The sequence below is a fragment of the Nerophis lumbriciformis genome, linkage group LG36, assembly GCF_033978685.3.
Source record: "Nerophis lumbriciformis linkage group LG36, RoL_Nlum_v2.1, whole genome shotgun sequence".
Taxonomy (NCBI): Eukaryota; Metazoa; Chordata; class Actinopteri; order Syngnathiformes; family Syngnathidae; genus Nerophis; species Nerophis lumbriciformis.
The window spans coordinates 2,107,501-2,135,237 of NC_084583.2; the positions used below are offsets into that span (position 1 = coordinate 2,107,501).

The 27,737-nt window shown below is 39.4% G+C and overlaps 1 protein-coding gene across 1 annotated transcript in view; it reads left to right on the forward strand.

Annotated features, from left to right (window-relative positions):
* Positions 1–20,026, forward strand: part of polr2g (RNA polymerase II subunit G) — a 27,260-nt gene extending 7,234 nt beyond the window's left edge. Inside the window, exons 4-8 of the mRNA XM_061930351.1 lie at positions 5,342–5,392; positions 5,488–5,553; positions 10,143–10,214; positions 11,287–11,320; positions 19,768–20,026. Coding sequence (XP_061786335.1) covers positions 5,342–5,392; positions 5,488–5,553; positions 10,143–10,214; positions 11,287–11,320; positions 19,768–19,781 — 237 coding nt within the window. The 3' untranslated portion in view covers positions 19,782–20,026. The remainder of the gene's footprint in view (positions 1–5,341; positions 5,393–5,487; positions 5,554–10,142; positions 10,215–11,286; positions 11,321–19,767) is intronic.
* The last annotated feature ends 7,711 nt before the right edge of the window (positions 20,027–27,737 follow it).

The window sequence follows — 27,737 nt, forward strand, 5'->3', positions numbered from 1 at the left end:
TAGGAAATCAAATCGCTATGTGGTAGGTTACTGCGGACGTAATCTCCTTCTGTTGTTCACTATTTTTTTCATACGGTGTTGATGTGGAAATGTTTGCCTCGGCTTTTTGTTTGTGTGGCACCGAACGGAAATGTTGACATGCGGAGTTTCAAGCACTCTTCATTCTCTAGCGGGTGACTTTTCAAATGATGCTACATATTAGCAGTAATGCTACTTTTTGTAGCAACGTTTTTGCCCCACACTTGACAAATTACGGTTGTCTGTTCGACATATTCCCGCTTGAAGCCAAACCACCGTCAGACGATGCACCCCGTGCTGTTTTTCTAGGGAATTAATTCTTCCTTCATTTGTTACCAGATTCGCACCTTCTTTCTCTCGTATTACCACTCGCACCAAAGCTAACGTTACCCCCGAGAGGGCGTATACGTATGTGACGTATGTAAGAAGGTGCGCTTGCTGTCTGTGAGAAGGAGAGACAAGAAAGAGTGAAAAACGCCTGTAGTGTAATGCCCGCAGCTAAAAGCAACTGCGTGAGAACATATACTTGAATATCACGATAGTCATTTTCTATATCGCACAGAGACAAATCCGCGATATATCGAGTATATCGATATATTGCCCAGCCCTAATATAAATATAATAAGAACATGTTCAGAATACATACGTCACATTGCCCTAAAAATAGTCCAAGCTTAAATGTAGTTTCGATTAAAGGGGAACTACATCTCTATGGAATTTTCACAATCCATGTTTTAAATTTTTATGCATTCTAACTGGTAAATAAACGCTAGCAAAAGTAATTGTGCCCATAAAGCGCTCTAAAAACCTCCAACATTTTGTATACACTCTGTAAGTATATAGTAACAAGTACAGTAAAGTATAGTAGTAACAGGCACATCCGGGACGGCGTGGCGCAGTGGAAGAGTGGCCGTGCGCGACCCGAGGGTCCCTGGTTCAATCCCCACCTAGTACCAACCTCGTCATGTTCGTTGTGTCCTGAGCAAGACACTTCACCCTTGCTCCTGATGGGTGCTGGTTAGCGCCTTGCATGGCAGCTCCCTCCATCAGTGTGTGAATGTGTGTGTGAATGGGTAAATGTGGAAGTAGTGTCAAAGCGCTTTGAGTACCTTGAAGGTAGAAAAGCGCTATACAAGTACAACCCATTTATCATTTATCCATAATAACATGTAATATTTACGTATTTTGGCCATTTTAAGCATACAGCAGCACATTATTTCAAAGACGCCTCACAACGGTCGCTGTTTCCTTCAACTACTACTACTAATCATGGCAGACTTTATGAGAGCAAAACGACAAGTACTTTGGGACTATTGATGACTCAGATTAAAAGAATGGAGGTTTGTGATATTCACAAACGAACCCTATCTAATGACATTAAAGAAATATTTACATCTCACTCTTTAAACCAAGTGGCAACAAGGGCAGCTTTGCACATGCACATTTCATTTGCAGTCTGGAGGCGTATGGGTCTCCTCTGCACTGATGTGATGAGCTAGCTAGCCAGATGTTCAACTTTTGTCACAGAGACACCTACACACACACACTCAGACTATTTTGAGGTGAGTAAGTGACTGAGGCTGTGTATGGTAGGCAAATCAAATTAGGGCATTTATTTAGGTGTAACAGTAAAGAAACATTTGCATTTTGAAAATCCAGTCGAAACTTCCAGCCAGGAACTCGGAAATTCCGACTCCCCACTATAAATGGAACACACCATAAAAGTCCAGACGACAAATGATTAGCGCTCTGTACTTCCTTCCCTTTGATTGATTGATTGATTGATTGATTGATTGATTGAAACTTGTATTAGTAGATTGCACAGTACAGTACATATTCCGTACAATTGACCACTAAATGGTAACACCCGAATAAGTTTTTCAACTTGTTTAAGTCGGGGTCCACGTTAATCAATTCATGGTACAAATATATACTATCAGCATAATACAGTCGTCACACAAGTTAAAGGGGAACATTATCACAATTTCAGAAGGGTTAAAACCATTAAAAATCAGTTCTCAGTGGCTTATTTTATTTTTCGAAGATTTTTTCAAAATTTTACCCATCACGCAATATCCCTAAAAAAAGCTTCAAAGTGCCTGATTTTAACCATCGTTATATACACCCGTCCATTTTCCTGTGACGTCACATAGTGATGCCAACTCAAACAAAAATGGCGCATAGAACAGCAAGCTGTAGCGACATTAGCTTGGATTCAGACTCGGATTTCAGCGGCTTAAGCGATTCAACAGATTACGCATGTATTGAAACGGATGGTTGTAGTGTGGAGGCAGGTAGCGAAAACAAATTGAAGAAGAAACTGAAGCTATTGAGCCATATCGGTTTGAACCGTATGCAAGCGAAACCGACGAAAACGACACGTCAGCCAGCGACACGGGAGAAAGCGAGGACGAATTCGGCGATCACCTTCTAACCAACGATTGGTATGTGTTTGTTTGGCATTAAAGGAAACTAACAACTATGAACTAGGTTTACAGCAAATGAAATACATTTGGCAACAACATGCACTTTGAGAGTGCAGACAGCCCAGTTTTCATCAATTAATATATTCTGTAAACATACCCTCATCCGCGCTCTTTTCCTGAAAGCTGATCTGTCCAGTTTTGGAGTTGATGTCAGCAGGCCAGGGAAGCTAGGGTCGATAGCTCACTCGTCTGCGGGAACAAACTGCCGCCATTGCTTGCCGTGCTACCGAGGGCCTTTGTCCCTGAATTGCTCACACACTCCGGCAGATTCAATGGGGGTCTGGCGGCAGATTTCTTTGACTTTATCGCTGGAAATGCATCTGCTTTGAGTGTCGCAGGATATCCACACATTCTTGCCATCTCTGTCGTAGCATAGCTTTCGTCGGTAAAGTGTGCGGAACAAACGTCCTATTTCTTGCCACTTTCGCATCTTTGGGCCACTGGTGCAACTTGAATCTGCCCCTGTTCGTGTTGTTACACCCTCCGACAACACACCGACGAGGCATGATGTCTCCAAAGTACGGAAAACAGTCGAAAAAACGGAAAATAACAGAGCTGATTTGACTCGGTGTTTGAGAAAATGGCGGATTGCTTCCCGATGTGACGCCACGTTGTGACGTCATCGCTCCGAGAGCGAATATTAGAAAGGCGTTTAATTCGCCAAAATTCACCCATTTAGAGTTCGGAAATCGGTTAAAAAAATATATGGTTTTTTTTCTGCAACATCAAGGTATATATTGACGCTTACATAGGTCTGGTGATAATATTCCCCTTTAATTACTTGTATGCATCAGTGCTACTCACCGGTGCTTTGGCAAACGGCAAGTGGTGACCCAGATTGTGGCATTTTTTTTAACTCAATACCGTAGCTTATATTTAATGAAAGTACAATAAAATGCAGTTTAAATTAGAGTTACTGTTAAATAATGTGTACCAACACAAAAAACAAGTTTAATGATTATTTCAGGAATGAAAATGTTTGTATCCACTAACACAAAAATGATTTGAACACAAAGTGTTTGCAGCGTTTTTTAGTTCATGTTATATCGGAGGAGTTCAATCAGAGCAAACATAAACAAAAAGTGTTTCAAAATATTTAGATATTGTCAGGTTCAAACACTGATGACATCTAATAAACAGACAAGAAGCAAGGAATCATGCAGAGACAGAGTTTAATTTGGCTCAAATGAGGAGAGACATTTTTTGTAGTTACAAATCCAAACTACGCTCTAAAGTCCAGCCCACGTGCTTCCTCTTTTTATTTGGGAGGTTCCTGGTTACATCACTGAAGCTGCCGCTGAAGAAAGGGGTTTATCTCAGCAGCTCCAGTTAGACACAATATATGACTATTACCGTAATGAAATGCAAATGTGTTGACACTCGTGATATCGCCCTGTCTTTGCTCTGTCTGCGCCACGGCACTTGATGTTCTCTTGGCAGTCAGCAGGCCGATTCAGGGTCTGAAAACACTGATACGAGACAATGTCCCTTTGCACAGATGGGAAAAGTACAACTTTAGCTCAATTGATAATAACTATAGCAACGGCCCATAACCATAAGAGTTGTGTGATAATATATACATAATTATTCTAACGGATATAAAAACAAAAACATTTTCAGATTAAAATAGTCGTTGTGTTTATTCTACCAGTTGGGACCAACACAGTAGTTTAGTCACAAAGACATTCTGTGAGTGCCTGCGAGTCCGCATTGAGGGCAGGATTACTGCTGAGCTGCAGCCGTCACTGAAGTTGCTACTCCTTCTAAATCTTGTGTTTCAACTTATATGCTAGTGTTAGCCGTAGTTCTTTATTTTATTCTTCTGGACTGCACTTCCAGCTCTGTAAGGGGAAGAAGCACAACGCTGATTGGACTTTATTACAGCGTGACCAGCCTGTTTTTTTTGCGACGATGGACATTAATGGTTGCACACACAATACCACAAACACACCTCCACACACAGGATCACGATCAATAAAGGTGGATTGTTCCGTGCAGGATTATGCCAAGCACCATTGCATCCTTATTCTTTACTCCTCCGGTATATTCTAACAGACATCCCTTCCATGTTTGATCGAGGTAATATATGCTAACAGCTGATCATAGAGATCAAACTCATATTAATCACGATCATCACCCAGCCCTATTTACCGGTCTCCTAATAATCTATCAAACAGCTAGAGTTCATCCAAAATCCTGTTGTGTGAATCATTACAACTGCCAAGAGGGCACAAACCCCCAGCACTCCGATCCTTACACCAGCTTCCTTTTTATAACAAAGAATCAACGTCAAAATATTACTGTTGGTTGAAAAGACACTTAATGGGTTTGGACCAAAATACATGTTTGATCAACTGGTCTGTTTTTTAAACCATCCAGAGCCCTCAGACCATCAGTAGCAGGTGTGTTTCCTGTTGCCTGAGTCCGAACAAAACATACAGAGGCAGCATTTAGTTTTTATGCTCATCTTCTGTGGAACAAACTTCCTGGAAATGGCAAGTCTGCTGAAACTCTCAGCATTTTTAAATCTAACGTAAAAACATATTTATACACCACTCCGTATTTCTAAAACTGGGTATTGTACTTTTTTTAAATTTCCCTGTAATTCAGCTTACTCTACCTTCTTTACTCTTACATTATTTTGGCTTGGCTCTTATTATTATATTCGTCCATCCCATTATCTTATCTATTGTATGCTGTTCTGAATTGTGATTATGTAATGTGCTGATTTACTGTGTTAACTGACGTATGATATTTTATGCAATGCCATTTGAATTTTCTTGTGCATGAAACGTGCCCCACAAATAAACTTGACTTGTCTTTCTTGTGTGTTGCAGGTTGGTTTGTTCACAGAAATTGGACCCATGTCTTGTTTCATCTCCCGTCACGTGAGTCCACTTTCAACCTGAACCCTAGACACGGTCTGCTCTGCATGCTCTAAACTGCCCCCGATCCACTTTAAACAAATATGTTCTCCTTACAGTCCATCCCCTCAGAAATGGAGTTTGATCCCAACTCTAACCCGCCATGTTATAAGACAGTTGATGAGGTGAGAAAAAACGTTTACACGACAACTCCCTAGTAAAAATAAGAAAGTTGGCCTGCACTGAACACGTTATGAACATGCCTGACTTTGACAGACCATCTTTAGTGTAGGCGGTAGAAAATGGATGGATGGATGGAGGAAACCGTAACACTTTAAAACCTGCTTTCCAATTTTTGATGCAAAGAAGAAACCGCATGAACCAACCCAAAATGTTGAAAGAGCCATACTGGACCAAAAAAAACAAAAAACAAATCTGTCTGCAGCCGCAAAAAATTAAAAGCCTTTTATAAGCCTTATAAGGAAGGCAAGACATGTTGAGGCGGTACACCTCCTCTGCCGGCTGGTACTCCAGTAATGTGTGAATCAATAGAATATCGATAGCGCCGATACCAGATACTTATGCTACAATATCGATTCTCAAATCAAAATAATAATAATACTTTTTGTACCTCAGTTATTTGAGATAATGTACAAAACCCAAAACCAGTGAAGTTGGCACGTTGTGTAAATGGTAAATAAAAACAGAATACAATGATTTGCAAATCCTTTTCAAGTTATATTCAATTGAATAGACTGCAAAGACAAGATATTTAATGTTCAAAATGAGAAACTTTTTTTTTTTTTTGCAAATAATCATTAACTTAGAATTTAATGGCAGCAACACATTGCAAAAAAGTTGGCACAGGGGCATTTTTACCACTGTGTTACATGGCCTTTCCTTTTAACAACACTCAGTAAACGTTTGGGAACTGAGGAGACACATTTTTTAAGCTTTTCAGGTGGAATTATCTCCCATTCTTGCTTGATATACAGCTTAAGTTGTTCAACAGTCCGGGATCTCCGTTGTGATATTTTAGGTTTCATAATGCGCCATGCATTTTAAATGGGAGACAGGTCTGGACGACAGGCAGGCCAGTCTAGTACCAGCTCTCTTTTACTTCGAAGCCACGCGTTGTAACACGAGCAGAATGTATCTTGGCACTGTCTTGCTGAAATAAGCAGGGGCGTCCATGAAAAAGACGTTGCTTGGATGGCAACATACAGTGGGGCAAAAAAGTATTTAGTCAGCCACCAATTGTGCAAGTTCTCCCACTTAAATTGATGACAGAGGTCTGTAATTTTCATCTTAGGTACACTTCAACTGTGAGAGACAGAATGTGAGAAAAAAAATCCAGGAATTCACATTGTAGGATTTTTAAATAATTTATTTGTAAATTATGGTGGAAAATAAGTATTTGGTCAATAACAAAAATTAAACTCAATACTTTGTAATATAACCTTTGTTGGCAATAACAGAGGTCAAACGATTACTATAGGTCTTTACCAGGTTTGCACACACAGTAGCTGGTATTTTGGCCCATTCCTCCATGCAGATCTTCTCGAGAGTAGTGATGTTTTGGGGCTGTCGCCGAGCAACACAGACTTTCACCTCCCTCCACAGATTTTCTATGGGGTTGAGGTCTGGAGACTGGCTAGGCCACTCCAGGACTTTCAAATGCTTCTTACGGAGCCACTCCTTCGTTGCCCGGGCGGTGTGTTTGTGATCATTGTCATGCTGGAAGACCCAGCCACGTTTCATCTTCAAAGCTCTCACTGATGGAAGGAGGTTTTGGCTCAAAATCTCACGATACATGACCCCATTCATTCTTTCCTTAACACGGATCAGTCGGCCTGTCCCCTTAGCAGAAAAACAGCCCCAAAGCATGATGTTTCCACCCCCATGCTTCACAGTAGGTATGGTGTTCTTGGGATGCAACTCAGTATTCTTCTTCCTCCAAACACGACGAGTTGAGTTTATACCAAAAAGTTCTATTTTGGTTTCATCTGACCACATGACATTCTCCCAATCTTTGCTGTATCATCCATGTGCTCTCTGGCAAACTTCAGACGGGCCTGGACATGCACTGGCTTAAGCAGGGGGACACGTCTGGCACTGCAGGATTTGATTCCCTGTCGGCGTAGTGTGTTACTGATGGTAACCTTTGTTACTTTGGTCCCAGCTCTCTGCAGATCATTCACCAGGTCCCCCCGTGTGGTTCCGGGATTTTTGCTCACCGTTCTCATGATCATTTTGACCCCACGGGATGAGATCTTGCGTGGAGCCCCAGATCAAGGGAGATTATCAGTGGTCTTGTATGTCTTCCATTTTCTGATAATTGCTCCCACAGTTGATTTTTTCACACCAAGCTGCTTGCCTATTGTAGATTCACTCTTCACAGTCTGGTGCAGGTCTACAATTCTTTTCCTGGTGTCCTTCGACAGCTCTTTGGTCTTGGCCATAGTGGAGTTTGGAGTCTGATTGTTTGAGGCTGTGGACAGGTGTCTTTTATACAGATAACCAGTTCAAACAGGTGTATTAATACAGGTAACAAGTGGAGGACAGAAGAGCTTCCTAAAGAATAAGTTACAGGTCTGTGAGAGCCAGAGACCTTCCTCGTTTGAAGTGACCAAATACTTATTTTCCACCATAATTTACAAATAAATTCTTTAAAATTCCTACAATGTGAATTCCTGGATTTTTTTTCACAATCTGTCTCTCACAGTTGAAGTGTACATATGATGAAAATTACAGACCTCTGTCATCATTTTAAGTGGGAGAACTTGCACAATCGGTGGCTGACTAAATACTTTTTTGCCCCACTGTATGTTGCTCCAAAACCTGTATGTACCTTTCAGCATTAATGGTGCCTTCACAGATGTGTAAGTTACCCATGCCTTGGGCACTAATACACCCCCATACCATCACAAATGCTGTTTTTTTAACTTTGCGCCTAGAACAATCCGCATGGTTCTTTTCCTCTTTGGTCCGGAGGACACGACTCGTCAGACCACAGAACACTTTTCCACTTTGCATCAGTCCATCTTAGATGAACTCGGGCCCAACGAAGCCGGCGGCGTTTCTGGGTGTTGTTGATAAATGTTACTGACAGTGGTTTTCTGAAGTCTTCCTGAGCCCATGTGGTGATATCCTTTAGACACTGATGTCGCTTTTTGATGCAGTACCGTTTGAGGGATCGAAGGTCACGGGCATTGCCACTTACCTGCAGTGATTTTTCCAGATTCTCTGAACCTTATGATGATATTATGGAGCGTAGATGGTGAAATCCCTAAATTTCTTGCAATAGCTGGTTGAGAAAGGTTTTTCTTAAACTGTTGGACAATTTGCTCAGGCATTTGTTTACAAAGTGGTGACCCTTGCCCCATCCTTGTTTGTGAATGACAGAGCATTTCATGGAAGCTGTTTTTATACCCAATCATGGTACCCACCTGTTCCCAATTAGCCTGTTCACCTGTGGGATGTTCCAAATAAGTGTTTGATGAGCATTCCTCAACTTTCTCAGTCTTTTTTGCCACTTGTGCTAGCTTTTTTGAAACATGTTGCAGGCATCAAATCCAAAATGAGCTAATATTTGCAAAAAATAACAAAGTTTACCAGTTAATTATCTTGTCTTTGCAGTCTATTCAATTGAATATAGGTTGACAAGGATTTGCAAATCATTGTATTCTGTTTTTATTTACTATTTACACAACGTGACAACTTCACTGCTTTTGGGTTTTGTATATCACCAGCAACACAGTGTAAAGTGACTTAATAACCAAATCTTGTCTAACTGAAACAGGATTGGTGGGAACTACGTTTTCCTCCCCCAGGTAAGTACGTAATGCGCTAGCAAGAAAACAACCGGCAATTAAAACGAGTCACTCAGTATTATAAAAAAAAAAAACAAGTGTATGTATGCTTTTATTGTAGGCTATCTGGAGACACTGCATATAGAGTTGAATTTGCATAAGAGAACATTCAGTGCAGAAAAACGGCATCATTTGTTTTTCCCTGTGATTTTTTTTTTTTTTTTTTTTTTTTTTTTTTGTGTTTGAAGATAATTCCTCATTTTTACATTTTACCAGGAAAGTATCAATATCGGATTGGTATTAGATTGTCACTGAAGGCATCAAAACTATGAATGGAACACATGTGGAGTTATGTACTTAACAAAAAAAAAAGGTGAAAAAAACTGAAAACATGTTTTATATTGTAGTTTCTTCAAAATAGCCACCCTTTGCTCTGACTACCTTTTCGCACACTCTTGGCATTCTCTCGATGAGCTTCAAGAGGTAGTCACCTGAAATGGTTTTCACTTCACAGGTGTGCTTGAAGCTCATGGAGAGAATGCCAAGAGTGTGCAAAGCAGTAATCAGTGCAAAGGGTGGCTTTTTTGAAGAAACGAGAATATAAAACATGTTTTCAGTTATTTCACCTTTTTTTGTTAAGTACATACAGTAACTCCACATGTGTTCAGTCATAGTTTTGATGCCTTCAGTGACAATCTACAATGTAAATAGTCATGAAAATAAAGAAAATGCATTGACTGAGATGGTGTGTCCAAACTTTTGGCTTGTACTGTATATTTCCCAACTTTTTCCATTTCATATTTGTTTTTAAAAACCTCCAGAGAGCCACTAGGCGGCGCTAAAGAGCCATGGGTTGCTGAAGCCCTGGTTAAAGTGTTGTGTAAATGGTCCCTAAGCAAACTATCTTTCGCCAATGCTTTTTTAAAGGAAGTTGCCTTAATAAACAATGCTTTGTTTTCAAGGATATCGTAATCCAGCAAGATGATGAGATCAGGCTTAAGATTGTGGGAACGAGAGTGGACAAGAATGATATTGTACGTATTTTTGTCAGTTTGCAGTGCTATAATGTGTTGGCATTCTTCATTTCTGTTGTATTTGCAAGTGATGTACAGTGTCAGTCTAGATGTATAGTGTCCGTCTATAGAAAGTCAAATGGGACAAAAGGAAATTATCTTTAAATCTTGAATTACTTTAATGTGTCATTAATTAAAATTTGAATTAAGTAAATGGAAATAACGTATTTAATGTAGAAATATACTTTTTTAACAATTTAATTATTTCCCAATTAAAATGTTTATTTCACAATTTGATGTTAACCATTTCATGAGTCAACCTGTGTGGAAGCACTTCATGAATGTGTTTTATCTGTCAAATTCAACCGTCAAAGTCCAGGGGCAGATCCTAAAATTTGTTTGGTTCCCCGGCACGCCTGCTTGTCAGAGAAGTGGAGGAATGCTGGTCGATATCTAAGTCGGAAACCGCAGAACTAATTCCTCTACTTTAACTGCTACATGCTCTGGATCAGCAGGTCCTGCTTCCACGTATTGTGCAAGGTCTAAAACATCTACAACCAACTCCCGAAAAAGTAGGAGTATATCCTCCTTAGCCGCCATGTTTTGAAAGACTTCCAGGCTTCAGACCATAGCAACCATTAGACTAGGATTTATCCCCGCCCACTGATTTTGGTGAGTAAGGTTCACAGAAAAGCTACTGTAAGTCCATGAAGCGCTTCTTCCACAGACTCATGAAAAACAGTTAAATAATTAATTAAACCATGAATAATCAATTCAATCAGAGAATTCATAATTGCTTTCTACAATATTTAATTTAATCAGGAAATAATTTAATTGTGAAATAATTCATTAAATATTATTAAAATAAATATACATTAAATATAAAAATAATTATATATATTTTACTTTAAATTAGTTGACACATTTAATAGCATGTGTATGTTTTAAAATCCAATTTTAACTAATTAATGACACATTTAGGTACCGGTAATTATTTTAAGATGTATTTATTTCATTCTGTCCCATTTGACCCTCCATGTCAGTCTAACAAACCAGTTGAAAATCAACTTTCATTCCTTTTTTTCCCCTCCAGTTTGCTATTGGCTCTCTCATGGATGACTATTTAGGTGAGTGTACTGTACTGTACTGCGCATTACACAATAGTGTAAGAAAATGTATAACACATGTTCAGTGTTTCCCACAGAACTGCACCTAAAAAATATTTTTTTGGTATTTGTTTCAAAATAAAACAAATCTAAAGGGATCTGAATCAATTTCATAGGTCTGATCAAAAAGTCTTTAATATCAATTTGACTTGGGTAAAATACGTCAGGTCACACTAGATGGCTTTCGTTACATTTTTCCACTCGCTTTTGTACTTGTACAATCAATTACCGTACATAAAATAATTCTATGTATAACTAAAAGCATTCACTACATAAACATCAATAAATAGTAAGGCTGTCAAAGAAATAAAATAATCACATTTTGTTCATAGATGAATCGCAAATAGATATATTTTTCATCAAACAGCTAAACACAAAATGAACATAAACACACTTTTAATGACAAAAAAATACCTGCAGTGGGTTGTTGTCTTACCAGATTTAGGATTTTGAAGGAATACAACATTTTTTTCCTGTTGTCGGAGCACTTGTTTGCAGAGGAGGAGCTACACGTCCGTTTTTAGATACCATTTTCGTGCATCAATAACACAAAATATGCATTGTTAAAATCATCATTTGATTGTCAAAGAAGTTTGGTAATGTAATCTGTGATATTTCTATCGAAATAAATGTTAATTATATTCTGTGCGTGTTGTACAAGTTAATCATACTCTTATCGCTGCATGGCAATGTCTTAAACTTCTCTATTTAGTAATGAAATGTAATATTCAGATGGCTAAGCATTCTGTAATTGAGGACATGTTATAAAAGAACATGGACTTTATTTCCGCCTGCCTGAAAATGTCCCTCCATATTCCTCAATTGATGTACTAGAATTTCTTTAGGTTGTAGTATCACAGAGAACATTACAGAACATATTTGACAATCAACGCATGATTGTAATATAAGACATTTTTAATTTTGCTCGTGGAGTTAGACCAGATGTAACGCGTAGCGCTATTATTGTGAAGCCGGAAGTGTGTGATTGGTTTAAGAAGAGGTGGTTTGGACATTTTGACGACGTGAAGAAGCTACTCTAGACTTCCTGTCTACCGTCTTTTCTTTCTACTGAACTTGTATCCCATCTTACTAAACCAGTTACAGTAGGATTCTACGTGTTCTCAATGCACTACACTGTAATCGGAACACGGAAGTGAAGCTCCGCCTCTCTGAATGCAAGCCCTTCAGCACGCATTTGCTCCACTGATGATGTCACACGGCGATCATGGATGAAAATGGTCGTGTCTTGTCGGGAGAACAACTTGCCATGGTTTTGGACCTGGGTTTTCCATAATGTAAATATAACTATAGATGTCAACATTGTGTACGTGCTGAAAGATTCATTAATGATTGTTTATCAAAATATAACTATAGATGTCAACATTGTGTATGTGCTGAAAGATTAATTTATGATTGTTGCCTTTGGTAAAAACTTTTAGGTTTTTTTGCTCACATTTGCTTTCTTTTATTTAGACTCGCCGAGTTGCTTTACAAAACACTCGTAGCAAACGCGTTTAAGAAATACAAATGATATCAAGATAATACTTGAAAGTATATCAAACAAACCTTTAAGGGAATGATCACTGGAGTGTGAGCTGCTTTTCTTGTTGTCGTTTCGTAAAACCTCGCACTCTTCCCGCCCTTTTTGATTACCCCTCGAGGAACTCTGAAGAAACGTTTATTCTTTGCGTTGATTTTAACGATTCGTACAGCCAAAAACAACACAAGGACAGGGCTTTTTTTTTCTTCGAGAAAGGCTGAATGGCGCCTAGTACCCATTGAGAGCCGCGAGAACTAGCTTGACCACCAGATATCTAATGAGCGGGACGTGACGTCAGTAAAATCCAACCACTACAAGCGTTTTGATGCAAGTGAAAAAGACAACGTGGATTTAAAATAATTTGAGTCTAATTTCTAAATTGTACCTCTAAATTATAATTGAAAGTCAATAATGATATTAACAACATATTACCACAAATTCTGCATTTTAACAAAAAAAAATGTTTAACCATACATGGCGTGCAATTAACATGTACGAAAACAATGCATTTGGAGCATGTAGGAAATGTTGAAACATCCTTACTTCGTTGGGGCAGATTTGTGAATGTTGGCAAGTCTTGCTTGAAACTCCTAGATGTTAAAATGACAGCAAAAGAGGTTGGTTACCAGTGTTGGGTTAGTTACTGAAAACCAGTAAGTAGTTACAGTTACTAGTTACTTAATTTCAAAAGTAACTGAATTACTAACTCAGTTACTTACACCAAAAAGTAATGCGTTACTGTGAAAAGTAACTATTTAGTTACTTTATATATATATATAATTTTTTTTTTTTAAGGCCCCATTTAATGCCCTTTTAGCCTTCATTTCAGTACTGTTATTGCGTTGGAGAATAATACAATGTGTTGATCAACTTGACATGCATTTGCATCACTAAACTCTGCTAAGCAATGTGGTATACATACAACACACAAAGACAAAGATATGTTTCAAAGGGCCAATTTGTTTCAGGCCAGAACAAATTGACAAAACTATTTTAAATAGCTGCAACATAACATACATAAGTAACAAACAGCATAATAACAACATAGCTGTAAACCAAGGAAGGCACACACTACATACACAAAGCCTAACCAGGCGGTTTTTTTCTCTCAAGGAATTCTGAAATAAAATCATGTCAGAAGCCCAGAACACTACACATTTCCCCAGTTTTAGTTTAGAGATAAGGAAAGATTGGCCTGGCCCACTAGCATCCCTCTTTATGTTTGTGAACTTTATAGTCTATACTTTTACAGTGATGTGATAATCAAAAGCTCTAGAAGTCTAGAATGAAAGAGCAACAGTATATAAGAGAATTGACAGAGTGTGTGTACCTTCAGTGCGCAGTGCCTCGTTAAAATCCAGCCGCTGTTGCTTAGGAGGTGAAGTGTGTCTCTCTTTACTAGCTTCGTCGAAGCATGTTGCTTATGTAGCTGTAGGATAGGATCTTTGATCCAAGACACAACTTACATTTAATTAAAATGTTATTTTCTTTGTGGTCGACAAAAGAAAAGTAGTGAGAATATCTCCATGTTAAGAAACTCGACTTCGGGCTTCGCCATGTATTGTTAATAAACACAGACACGCCCCCTCCCACACATACACACAGACAGCGCGCCTCTTCCTTGTCACCTCTTCCGCAGCGCTCCAATAAAACACACTCAGATCTCACATACAGCGCGCCTCTTCCTTGTCACCTCTTCCGCAGCGCTCCAATAAAACACACTCAGATCTTCTTAGTTTCTAGCCGATACTACATAAAAAATGACGCAGTAACGCATCATTTAGTAACGGTAACTGAGTTACTGAATATAAAAAATAACGTGTTAGATTACTACCTGTATTTACCGCCGAAATTAACGGCGTTACAGTAACGCGTTACTTTGTAACGTGTTAGTCCCAACACTGTTGGTTACACAATCAAGCTGTTTTTCCCCCCAATGTTTACACTTCTGAATATGGAAAGCAAACACCCGATTATCTTATGTCTTATCAGATCAAGTCAAGTCGTGTGGTCTGAGGTGTATAAAAAGTGAATTTGTCTTGATAATTGACTCCAAAAAGGCAACCCAAAATGTTGAAGGAGCCATATTGGACCAAAAATACAACAAAAAAAATCTGTTTGAAGCTGCAAAAAATTAAAAGTCTTATATAAGTATTATAATGAAGACAACACATGATGTAGCCCACTGTTAAGTATCTGGGAGATTTTTCTGGAAAACTTTTTATTTGCTCTGAATCCTTTCTTATGGTAAAACAACAACCATTTGTTTAAAGTAGGCATAGTAGTTTTATACTGAATTATTATAATGTATTTGTTAGTAAAAAAATATTATAAAACTAACAAGAAACTGTGATTAATTATGTGAAACTGGTGTTAATTGCTGATCGATAATTAGGTGAAACTTAAAAAAAAGGGAATATTGTGCAAAGATTTTTGTATTGCAGCAATTAGATTTACAAGGTAAAACTAATATATGACATGGGTTGATAACATGCAACTCAATACATTTAAGCCTTCTTTTATATATACTGTATTTCATGTTAATGCTTATGGCTTACAGCTTTTAAAACCTGGAATTGAAAATCTCATAAAATTTCGGGTTTTCAAAAAATGTAAGCTATGATCATCAAAATTAGAACCAAAAAAACTATTCAAATGTAACGAGTTTGTATCACATTAGTTTCACATTTAAAGTTAAATTGCTGACATGAAATAACTTTTGCACGCTATTTTTTAATATATATATATATATATATATATATATGTCTTAATAAGGTTATCCAAAAAATAGTGCTCGATACCGTAGTAGAGCGCAATATATGTATGTGTGGGGAAAAAAAATCACAAGACTATTTCATCTCTACAGGCCTGTTTCATGAGGGGGGTACCCTCAATCGTCAGGAGATTTTAATGGGAGCATTCGCATACCATGGTTTATATAGGGCACAGAGTGGGTGGGTACAGGCTGGCCTAGGGGCGTGGTGATTGGTTCATGTGTTACCTAGGAGGTGTTTCCGTCTATGGCGGCATGTTGTTACAATTTCGCTGCGCTTGTTGAGGGATGACAGGTCTGGACGGTAGATAATAAACAGTTTCTCTTTCAAGCATAGGTTGCATCTTTTATTACCACTATTGTAAGGTGTGCTGGATGCAAGAATTTGCCATGTTATTGAATATTCAACATTATTGTCTTTGAGGTCCCAAATGTGTTTGCTGAGTTCTGTGGTATTTCGCAGGTTTTTGTTCCTGAAAGAAGCCTTGTGGTTGTTCCATCTGGTTTTGAATTCACCCTCGGTTAATCCTACATATGTGTCGGATGTGTTAAGTCCTTGCGTATTACCTTAGATTGGTAGACAACTGATGTTTGTAAGCATCCCCCGTTGAGGGGGCAATCAGGTTTCTTTCGACAGTTACATGCTTTGTTGGTTTTGGAGTCGTTCTGACTGGGGGTCGACGGCTCATTTGCAATTGTTTTGTTGTGGTTTGAGATGATTTGTCGTATATTGTTCATGCAGCTGTAGCTCAATTTGATGTTGTTCTTGTTGAATACTTTTCTTAGGTTGTTGTCTTTGGGAAAGTGTTTGTCAATCAGGTTGAGGAATTTGTGTCCAATGTTCGTTGAGACGTTTTTGCTGTATGGGGGGTTGTACCAGATGATGCCGTTTCGTTTTCTGTTCTTTTTTGGCTGGTTTCCTGGCGTGGGTTCATAGGTGAGGGTGAAATTGTATCCGCTTTCATCAAGGGCTTTTTGGTACGGGGGGGTTGCTTGGTCAAATTCAGCTTTGCTAGATGACAGCATCGATAGCCTTTTATTGATTCCGGTAGGTATTCTTTTCGTAGGTATTCATGTAACTGTCGAAAGAAACCTGATTGCCCCCTCAACGGGGGATGCTTACAAACATCAGTTGTCTACCAATCTAAGGTATTACGCAAGGACATTAACACATCCGACACATATGTAGGATTAACCGAGGGTGAATTCAAAACCAGATGGAACAACCACAAGGCTTCTTTCAGGAACAAAAACCTGCGAAATACCACAGAACTCAGCAAACACATTTGGGACCTCAAAGACAATAATGTTGAATATTCAATAACATGGCAAATTCTTGCATCCAGCACACCTTACAATAGTGGTAATAAAAGATGCAACCTATGCTTGAAAGAGAAACTGTTTATTATCTACCGTCCAGACCTGTCATCCCTCAACAAGCGCAGCGAAATTGTAACAACATGCCGCCATAGACGGAAACACCTCCTAGGTAACACATGAACCAATCACCACGCCCCTAGGCCAGCCTGTACCCACCCACTCTGTGCCCTATATAAACCATGGTATGCGAATGCTCCCATTAAAATCTCCTGACGATTGAGGGTACCCCCCTCATGAAACAGGCCTGTAGAGATGAAATAGTCTTGTGATTTTTTTTCCCCACACATACATATATATATATATATATATATATATATGTATATATATATATATATATATATATATATACAGGTAAAAGCCAGTAAATTAGAATATTTTGAAAAACTTGATTTATTTCAGTAATTGCATTCAAAAGGTGTAACTTGTACATTATATTTATTCATTGCACACAGACTGATGCATTCAAATGTTTATTTCATTTAATTTTGATGATTTGAAGTGGCGACAAATGAAAATCCAAAATTCCGTGTGTCACAAAATTAGAATATTACTTAAGGCTAATACAAAAAAGGGATTTTTAGAAATGTTGGCCAACTGAAAAGTATGAAAATGAAAAATATGAGCATGTACAATACTCAATACTTGGTTGGAGCTCCTTTTGCCTCAATTACTGCGTTAATGCGGCGTGGCATGGAGTCGATGAGTTTCTGGCACTGCTCAGGTGTTATGAGAGCCCAGGTTGCTCTGATAGTGGCCTTCAACTCTTCTGCGTTTTTGGGTCTGGCATTCTGCATCTTCCTTTTCACAATACCCCACAGATTTTCTATGGGGATAAGGTCAGGGGAGTTGGCGGGCCAATTTAGAACAGAAATACCATGGTCCGTAAACCAGGCACGGGTAGATTTTGCGCTGTGTGCAGGCGCCAAGTCCTGTTGGAACTTGAAATCTCCATCTCCATAGAGCAGGTCAGCAGCAGGAAGCATGAAGTGCTCTAAAACTTGCTGGTAGACGGCTGCGTTGACCCTGCATCTCAGGAAACAGAGTGGACCGACACCAGCAGATGACATGGCACCCCAAACCATCACTGATGGTGGAAACTTTACACTAGACTTCAGGCAACGTGGATCCTGTGCCTCTCCTGTCTTCCTCCAGACTCTGGGACCTCGATTTCCAAAGGAAATGCAAAATTTGCATGGTTGGGTGATGGTTTGGGGTGCCATGTCATCTGCTGGTGTCGGTCCACTCTGTTTCCTGAGATCCAGGGTCAACGCAGCCGTCTACCAGCAAGTTTTAGAGCACTTCATGCTTCCTGCTGCTGACCTGCTCTATGGAGATGGAGATTTCAAGTTCCAACAGGACTTGGCGCCTGCACACAGCGCAAAATCTACCTGTGCCTGGTTTACGGACCATGGTATTTCTGTTCTAAATTGGCCCGCCAACTCCCCTGACCTTAGCCCCATAGAAAATCTGTGGGGTATTGTGAAAAGGAAGATGCAGAATGCCAGACCCAAAAACGCAGAAGAGTTGAAGGCCACTATCAGAGCAACCTGGGCTCTCATAACACCTGAGCAGTGCCAGAAACTCATCGACTCCATGCCACGCCGCATTAACGCAGTAATTGAGGCAAAAGGAGCTCCAACCAAGTATTGAGTATTGTACATGCTCATATTTTTCATTTTCATACTTTTCAGTTGGCCAACATTTCTAAAAATCCCTTTTTTGTATTAGCCTTACACAATATTCTAATTTTGTGACACACGGAATTTTGGATTTTCATTTGTTGCCACTTCAAATCATCAAAATTAAATGAAATAAACATTTGAATGCATCAGTCTGTGTGCAATGAATAAATATAATGTACAAGTTACACCTTTTGAATGCAATTACTGAAATCAAGTTTTTCAAAATATTCTAATTTACTGGCTTTTACCTGTATATATATATATATATGTATGGCTTCACAGTGGCAGAGGGGTTAGTGCATCTGCCTCACAATACGAAGGTCCTGAGTAGTCTTGGGTTCAATCCCGGGCTCGGGATCTTTCTGTGTGGAGTTTGCATGTTCTCCCCGTGACTGCGTGGGTTCCCTCCGGGTACTCCGGCTTCCTCCCACCTCCAAAGACATGCACCTGGGGATAGGTTGATTGGCAACACTAAATTGGCCCTAGTGTGTGGATGAGAGTGTGAATGTTGTCTGTCTATCTGTGTTGGCCCTGCGATGAGGTAGCGACTTGTCCAGGGTGTACACCGCCTTCCGCCCGATTGTAGCTGAGATAGGCTCCAGCGCCCCCCGCGACCCCAAAAGGGAATAAGCGGTAGAAAATGGATGGATGGATGGATATATATATATATATATATATATATATATATATATATATATGTTTCTGTTTCACCTGTACTCACAACCTACTCAGTGGCCTAGTGGTTAGAGTGTCAGCCCTGAGATTGTCGTGAGTTCAGACCCTTGCCGAGTCATACCCATTACCTCCCTGCTTGGCACTCAGCATCAAGTGTTGGAATTGGGGGTTAAATCACCAAAAATGTTTCCCGGGCACGGCCCGGGATGATCAAGGGTGATGGGTCAAATGCAGAGAATAATTTCATCACACCTTGTGAGTGTGACAATCATTGGTACTTTAACTTCAACCTCTGTGTTGATTGTACGATCCTATTTTTGTGAATGAATTATAATTACATGTTTTTGTATTTTTCTAGGCCTCGTGAGCTGATCAGCCATGAAGTATACACATGTTTGTTTGGTTTTTTTAATCAAAACCCCTTTATTTTTTTAAATTACAGTTTGTAGACTCTTAAAGTGTGTTTCATCTAACTAAACAGTGACTTTTTAGGGGGTTTTGAGTAGGGAACTATCTTCCTTTTACACCTTACTTTATTATAGTTTTCATGTACATGCGAACTTGGTATTCGTCTATTTTTGTGTATGTCACGATCATAATAAAATGTTTTTGTTAAATCTGGGGTTCTTATTTGGCTCTATATTAGTATCGCCTCAATGCATTTCACTTCCGCTGCACACAAGGACATCCTCGCCTATGTTTTAAAGACTTAGTCAAGAGGTACTTTAAATATTTCTCCATCGACATTGACAACTGGGAGGCTCTTGCAAGTGAAAAATCCAACTGGCGTGCAGCAATTAACAATGACTGCAGAGTCTCTCAAGAGGCATTCTTGGAACATACTAGGGTTGTCTCGATACCAATATTTTGGTTCAGGTACCAAAGTGCATTTCGATACTTTTCCAAATAAAGGGGACCACAAAAAAATGCCATTATTGGCTTTATTTTAACAAAAAAATCTTAGGGTACATTAAACATATGTTTATTATTGCAATTTAGTCCTTAAATAAAATAGTGAACATACTAGACAACTTGTCTTTTAGTAGTAATCAAATCAACTTTATTTATAAAGTAAACAAACAAAGTCTCCTAATTAATCTGCTGACGTATGCAGTAACATATTGTGTCATTTATCATTCTATTATTTTGTCAACATTATAAAGGACAAGTGGTAGAAAATTAACTTAATCTACTTAAAATCTGCTTAGTTTCTGTTTTAACATGTTCTATCTACACTTCTGTTCAAATGTAATAATCACTTATTCTTCTGTTGTTTGATACTTTACATTAGTTAGTTTTGGATGATACCACAAATTTAGGTATCAATCCGATACCAAGTAGTTACAGGATGATACATTGGTCATATTCAAAGTCCTCATGTGTCCAGGGACGTATTTACTTAGTTTATATATGTAAAGGTTTATTTGAAATAGGGACAGATGCAGAAACATAGATATCTGAAACAGTTATCCAATGTATGCATCTTAGTGTTTGTAGCCAAAGCTATTTTACAACACTTGTCCCCAATAACAACACAGATCTAACATCATTAAAATAGGAAAATAAAAAGAATGAGGCAAAGAGGAGTCGATAATAATGATAATAGTAATAATACAGACAAAGTGCAAATTAGTTATAAACATAATATGAATAACATTTTAAAGATTTTGGGACGATAAAAAATATAGATGTAATCATAGTAGTATCGACTAGATACACTATTGTACTTGGTATTATTACAGTGGATGTCAGGTGTAGATCCATTCTTGGCATTTGTTTACATTCAGGGGCGCTAGCTTTTGTTAGCGGTGACGCCAGTGAGCTATTGTATCCTACAGTGTGTAGAGAAGCATGTTTAGCTATTCCTCGTCCTGCAGTGATAATAATACTTGTAAGAAACTTACTTTACTTGTTGCCATGGAGGCGAGGATTAGTGATTTAGAAGTAGCTAAAACACTGCTTGTCCCTTTCGGGGTCGCGGGGGGTGCTGGAGCCTATCTCAGCTGCATTCGGGCGGAAGGCGGGGTACACCCTGGACAAGTTGCCACCTCATCGCAGGTAGACAGATAGACAGACAACCACTCACATTCATACACTAGGGCCAATTCGTCCCCCCCAAATTCAAGACTCATGGGAAAAAAATGCATTATACTATTTTGCCACCACAAACTACCAACAGACCTTAAAATTCGAATTTTCCAACTAAATTTTAAAACTGCCATAAAATCAATCAATCAATGTTTACTTATATAGCCCTAAATCCAGAGTGTCTCAAAGGGCTGCACAAGCCACGACGACATCCTCGACTCAGATCCCACATCAGGGCAAGAAAAAAACTCAACCCAATGGGATGACAATGAGAAACCTTCGAGGGGACCGCAGATGTGGGGACGCACCCTCTGGGCGACCGGTGCAATGGACGTCGAGTGGATCAAGCATAATATTATGAGAGTCCAGTCCATAGTGGATCAAACATAATAGTGTGAGAGTCCAGTCCATAGTGGATCGAACATAATAGTGTGAGAGTCCAGTCCATAGTGGATCTAACATAATAGTGTGAGAGTCCAGTCCATCGTGGATCGAGCATAACAGTGTGAGAGTCCAGTCCATAGTGGATCTAACATAATAGTGTGAGAGTCCAGTCCATAGTGGATCTAACATAATAGTGTGAGAGTCCAGTCCATAGTGGATCTAACATAATAGTGTGAGAGTCCAGTCCATCGTGGATCGAGCATAACAGTGTGAGAGTCCAGTCCATAGTGGATCTAACATAATAGTGTGAGAGTCCAGTCCATAGTGGATCTAACATAATAGTGTGAGAGTCCAGTCCATAGTGGATTGAACATAATAGTGTGAGAGTCCAGTCCATAATGGATCTAACATAATAGTGTGAGAGTCCAGTCCATAGTGGATCTAACATAATAGTGTGAGAGTCCAGTCCATAGTGGATCTAACATAATAGTATGAGAGTCCAGTCCATAGTGGATCTAACATAATAGTGTGAGAGTCCAGTCCATAGTGGATCTAACATAATAGTGTGAGAGTAGAGTCCAGTCCATAGTGGATCTAACATAATAGTGTGAGAGTCCAGTCCATAGTGGATCTAACATAATAGTGTGAGAGTCCAGTACATAGTGGATCTAACATAATAGTGTGAGAGTCCAGTCCATAGTGGATCGAACATAATAGTGTGAGAGTCCAGTCCATAGTGGATCTAACATAATAGTGTGAGAGTCCAGTCCATAGTGGATCTAACATAATAGTGTGAGAGTCCAGTCCATAGTGGATCTAACATAATATTGTGAGAGTCCAGTCCATAGTGGATCTAACATAATATTGTGAGAGTCCAGTCCATAGTGGATCGAACACAATAGTGTGAGAGTCCAGTCCATAGTGGATCGAACATAATAGTGCGAGAGTCCGGTCCGTAGTGGATCTAACATAATAGTGTGAGAGTCCAGTCCGTAGTGGATCTAACATAATATTGTGAGAGTCCAGTCCATAGTGGATCGAACATAGTAGTGTGAGAGTCCAGTTCATAGTGGATCTAACATAATATTGTGAAAGTCCAGTCCATAGTGGATCTAACATAATAGTGTGAGAGTCCAGTCCGTAGTGGATCTAACATAATAGTGTGAGAGTCCAGTCCATAGTGGATCTAACATAATAGTGTGAGAGTCCAGTCCATAGTGGATCTAACATAATAGTGTGAGAGTAGAGTCCAGTCCATAGTGGATCTAACATAATAGTGTGAGAGTCCAGTCCATAGTGGATGTAACATCATAGTGTGAGAGTCCAGTCCATAGTGGATCTAACATAATAGTGTGAGAGTCCAGTCCATAGTGGATCGAACATAATAGTGTGAGAGTCCAGTCCATAGTGGATCTAACATAATAGTGTGAGAGTCCAGTCCATAGTGGATCGAACATAATAGTGTGAGAGTCCAGTACATAGTGGATCTAACATAATAGTGTGAGAGTCCAGTCCATAGTGGATCTAACATAATAGTGTGAGAGTCCACTCCATAGTGGATCGAACATAATAGTGTGAGAGTCCAGTCCATAGTGGATCTAACATAATATTGTGAGAGTCCAGTCCATAGTGGATCGAACATAATAGTGTGAGAGTCCACTCCATAGTGGATCGAACATAATAGTGTGAGAGTCCAGTCCATAGTGGATCTAACATAATATTGTGAGAGTCCAGTCCATAGTGGATCGAACATAATATTGTGAAAGTCCAGTCCACAGTGGATCGAACATAATAGTGTGAGAGTCCAGTCCATAGTGGATCAAACATAATAGTGTGAGAGTCCATTTCATAGTGGATCTAACATAATAGTGTGAGAGTCCAGTCCATAGTGGATCGAACATAATAGTAGTGTGAGAGTCCAGTCCATAGTGGATCTAACATAATAGTGTGAGAGTCCAGTCCATAGTGGATCGAACATAATAGTAGTGTGAGAGTCCAGTCCATAGTGGATCTAACATAATAGTGTGAGAGTCCAGTCCATAGTGGATCGAACATAATAGTGTGAGAGTCCAGTCCATAGTGGATCTAACATAATAGTGTGAGAGTCCAGTCCATAGTGGATCGAACATAATAGTGTGAGAGTCCAGTACATAGTGGATCTAACATAATAGTGTGAGAGTCCAGTCCATAGTGGATCGAACATAATAGTGTGAGAGTCCAGTCCATAGTGGATCTAACATAATAGTGTGAGAGTCCAGTCCATAGTGGATCTAACATAATAGTGTGAGAGTCCAGTCCATAGTGGATCTAACATAATATTGTGAGTCCAGTCCATAGTGGATCTAACATAATATTGTGAGAGTCCAGTCCATAGTGGATCGAACATAATAGTGTGAGAGTCCAGTCCATAGTGGATCGAACATAATAGTGCGAGAGTCCAGTCCGTAGTGGATCTAACATAATAGTGTGAGAGTCCAGTCTGTAGTGGATCTAACATAATATTGTGAGAGTCAAGTCCATAGTGGATCGAACATAATAGTGTGAGAGTCCAGTTCATAGTGGATCTAACATAATATTGTGAAAGTCCAGTCCATAGTGGATCTAACATAATAGTGTGAGAGTCCAGTCCATAGTGGATCGAACATAATAGTGTGAGAGTCCAGTCCATAGTGGATCTAACATAATAGTGTGAGAGTCCACTCCATAGTGGATCGAACATAATAGTGTGAGAGTCCAGTCCATAGTGGATCTAACATAATATTGTGAGAGTCCAGTCCATAGTGGATCGAACATAATAGTGTGAGAGTCCAGTCCATAGTGGATCGAACATAATAGTGTGAGAGTCCAGTCCATAGTGGATCGAACATAATATTGTGAAAGTCCAGTCCACAGTGGATCGAACATAATAGTGTGAGAGTCCAGTCCATAGTGGATCTAACATAATAGTGTGAGAGTCCAGTCCATAATGGATCTAACATAATAGTGTGAGAGTTCAGTCCATAGTGGATCGAACATAATAGTGTGAGAGTCCAGTCCATAGTGGATCTAACATAATAGTGTGAGAGTCCAGTCCATAGTGGATCTAACATAATAGTGTGAGAGTTCAGTCCATAGTGGATCGAACATAATAGTGTGAGAGTCCAGTCCAAAGTGGATCTAACATAATAGTGTGAGAGTCCAGTCCATAGTGGATCTAACATAATAGTGTGAGAGTCCATTTCATAGTGGATCTAACATAATAGTGTGAGAGTCCAGTCCATAGTGGATCTAACATAATAGTGTGAGAGTCCAGTCCATAATGGATCTAACATTATAGTGTGAGAGTTCAGTCCATAGTGGATCGAACATAATAGTGTGAGAGTCCAGTCCATAGTGGATCAAACATAAAAGTGTGAGAGTCCATTTCATAGTGGATCTAACATAATAGTGTGAGAGTCCAGTCCATAGTGGATCGAACATAATAGTAGTGTGAGAGTCCAGTCCATAGTGGATCTAACATAATAGTGTGAGAGTCCAGTCCATAGTGGATCTAACATAATAGTGTGAGAGTCCAGTACATAGTGGATCTAACATAATATTGTGAGTCCAGTCCATAGTGGATCTAACATAATATTGTGAGAGTCCAGTCCATAGTGGATCGAACATAATAGTGTGAGAGTCCAGTCCATAGTGGATCGAACATAATAGTGCGAGAGTCCAGTCCGTAGTGGATCTAACATAATAGTGTGAGAGTCCAGTCCGTAGTGGATCTAACATAATATTGTGAGAGTCAAGTCCATAGTGGATCGAACATAATAGTGTGAGAGTCCAGTTCATAGTGGATCTAACATAATATTGTGAAAGTCCAGTCCATAGTGGATCTAACATAATAGTGTGAGAGTCCAGTACATAGTGGATCGAACATAATAGTGTGAGAGTCCAGTCCATAGTGGATCTAACATAATAGTGTGAGAGTCCACTCCATAGTGGATCGAACATAATAGTGTGAGAGTCCAGTCCATAGTGGATCTAACATAATATTGTGAGAGTCCAGTCCATAGTGGATCGAACATAATAGTGTGAGAGTCCAGTCCATAGTGGATCGAACATAATATTTTGAGAGTCCAGTCCATAGTGGATCGAACATAATATTGTGAAAGTCCAGTCCACAGTGGATCGAACATAATAGTGTGAGAGTCCAGTCCATAGTGGATCTAACATAATAGTGTGAGAGTCCAGTCCATAATGGATCTAACATAATAGTGTGAGAGTTCAGTCCATAGTGGATCGAACATAATAGTGTGAGAGTCCAGTCCATAGTGGATCGAACATAATAGTGTGAGAGTCCAGTCCATAGTGGATCTAACATAATAGTGTGAGAGTCCAGTCCATAGTGGATCGAACATAATAGTGTGAGAGTCCAGTACATAGTGGATCTAACATAATAGTGTGAGAGTCCAGTCCATAGTGGATCGAACATAATAGTGTGAGAGTCCAGTCCATAGTGGATCTAACATAATAGTGTGAGAGTCCAGTCCATAGTGGATCTAACATAATAGTGTGAGAGTCCAGTCCATAGTGGATCTAACATAATATTGTGAGTCCAGTCCATAGTGGATCTAACATAATATTGTGAGAGTCCAGTCCATAGTGGATCGAACATAATAGTGTGAGAGTCCAGTCCATAGTGGATCGAACATAATAGTGCGAGAGTCCAGTCCGTAGTGGATCTAACATAATAGTGTGAGAGTCAAGTCCATAGTGGATCGAACATAATAGTGTGAGAGTCCAGTTCATAGTGGATCTAACATAATATTGTGAAAGTCCAGTCCATAGTGGATCTAACATAATAGTGTGAGAGTCCAGTACATAGTGGATCGAACATAATAGTGTGAGAGTCCACTCCATAGTGGATCTAACATAATAGTGTGAGAGTCCACTCCATAGTGGATCGAACATAATAGTGTGAGAGTCCAGTCCATAGTGGATCTAACATAATATTGTGAGAGTCCAGTCCATAGTGGATCGAACATAATAGTGTGAGAGTCCAGTCCATAGTGGATCGAACATAATAGTGTGAGAGTCCAGTCCATAGTGGATCGAACATAATATTGTGAAAGTCCAGTCCACAGTGGATCGAACATAATAGTGTGAGAGTCCAGTCCATAGTGGATCTAACATAATAGTGTGAGAGTCCAGTCCATAGTGGATCGAACATAATAGTGTGAGAGTCCAGTCCATAGTGGATCAAACATAATAGTGTGAGAGTCCATTTCATAGTGGATCTAACATAATAGTGTGAGAGTCCAGTCCATAGTGGATCGAACATAATAGTAGTGTGAGAGTCCAGTCCATAGTGGATCTAACATAATAGTGTGAGAGTCCAGTCCATAGTGGATCTAACATAATAGTGTGAGAGTCCAGTACATAGTGGATCTAACATAATAGTGTGAGAGTCCAGTCCATAGTGGGGCCAGCAGGAGATCATCTTGAGTGGAGACAGGTCAGCAGCGCAGAGACGTCCCTAACTGATGCACAGATGAGTGCTCCACCCTGGGTCCCGACTTTGGACAGATAGCGCATCATCTGTGGTCACCAAATCTGTGCCTTTAATTTAATCATGGCTCAGCTCAACCTTTACCTGATCTGAACCTAAATTGATCTCCATCAACTTTCCGAAGCATCAAACAGGTTTATATGTGGTTATAGTATACCGTATGTATGTTTTCTCACTCTGTTTTGCACACTCTTGGAGTCAACACTTGCATAGTCATGTACATAGTGTCATGTACATAGTGTATATACCCCCCCATCTCCCATTTTTTGTATATATTGTTTTTCAAATCACCTGACATATATACTGTGTATATGTACATA